We start from the raw sequence: 305 nt of genomic DNA, 5'->3' as shown, positions 1-305 counted from the left end.
ATCACCAGGAGCCGTGCTGGCCGCCCAGGCAGGCCCGCCAGTTCAGTGGGTGACCCGAGACCAGCTCCCTCCCACAGGGACCCACACCCCAGTGGGCCAAGCCCCAGGCCCCGCCTGAGACCTGCTGGGAACCCTGCCTTGTCCGGTCTCCCTGGGCAGGGACGAGGCCCAGTCCCCCTCACCCAGGCACTCACCGTTCCTGCCATCAGCGCCTGCCTCTCCCTTGGGCCCCTGGGCCCCGGGCAGCCCTGGGCAGCCCCGGAGGACGGTGAGCTTGTCGGCCTCCAGCCCCAGCCTTCACTTCT

General features: G+C 71.5%; 1 protein-coding gene across 1 annotated transcript in view; it reads right to left on the bottom strand.

Moving 5' to 3' along the window:
* The window catches only part of LOC102760505 (ficolin-2-like), a 6,092-nt gene that overhangs the window by 4,515 nt on the left and 1,272 nt on the right, over positions 1–305 (bottom strand). The window contains exon 2 of the mRNA XM_015572363.1: positions 195–299. Within this exon, the coding sequence (XP_015427849.1) occupies positions 195–299 (105 nt within the window). The remainder of the gene's footprint in view (positions 1–194; positions 300–305) is intronic.

This window comes from Myotis davidii, unplaced genomic scaffold (assembly GCF_000327345.1).
Source record: "Myotis davidii unplaced genomic scaffold, ASM32734v1 scaffold609, whole genome shotgun sequence".
Classification (NCBI taxonomy): Eukaryota; Metazoa; Chordata; class Mammalia; order Chiroptera; family Vespertilionidae; genus Myotis; species Myotis davidii.
Note: the sequence above shows the minus strand (reverse complement) of the source record. Positions and strands in the feature narration are given on the sequence as shown.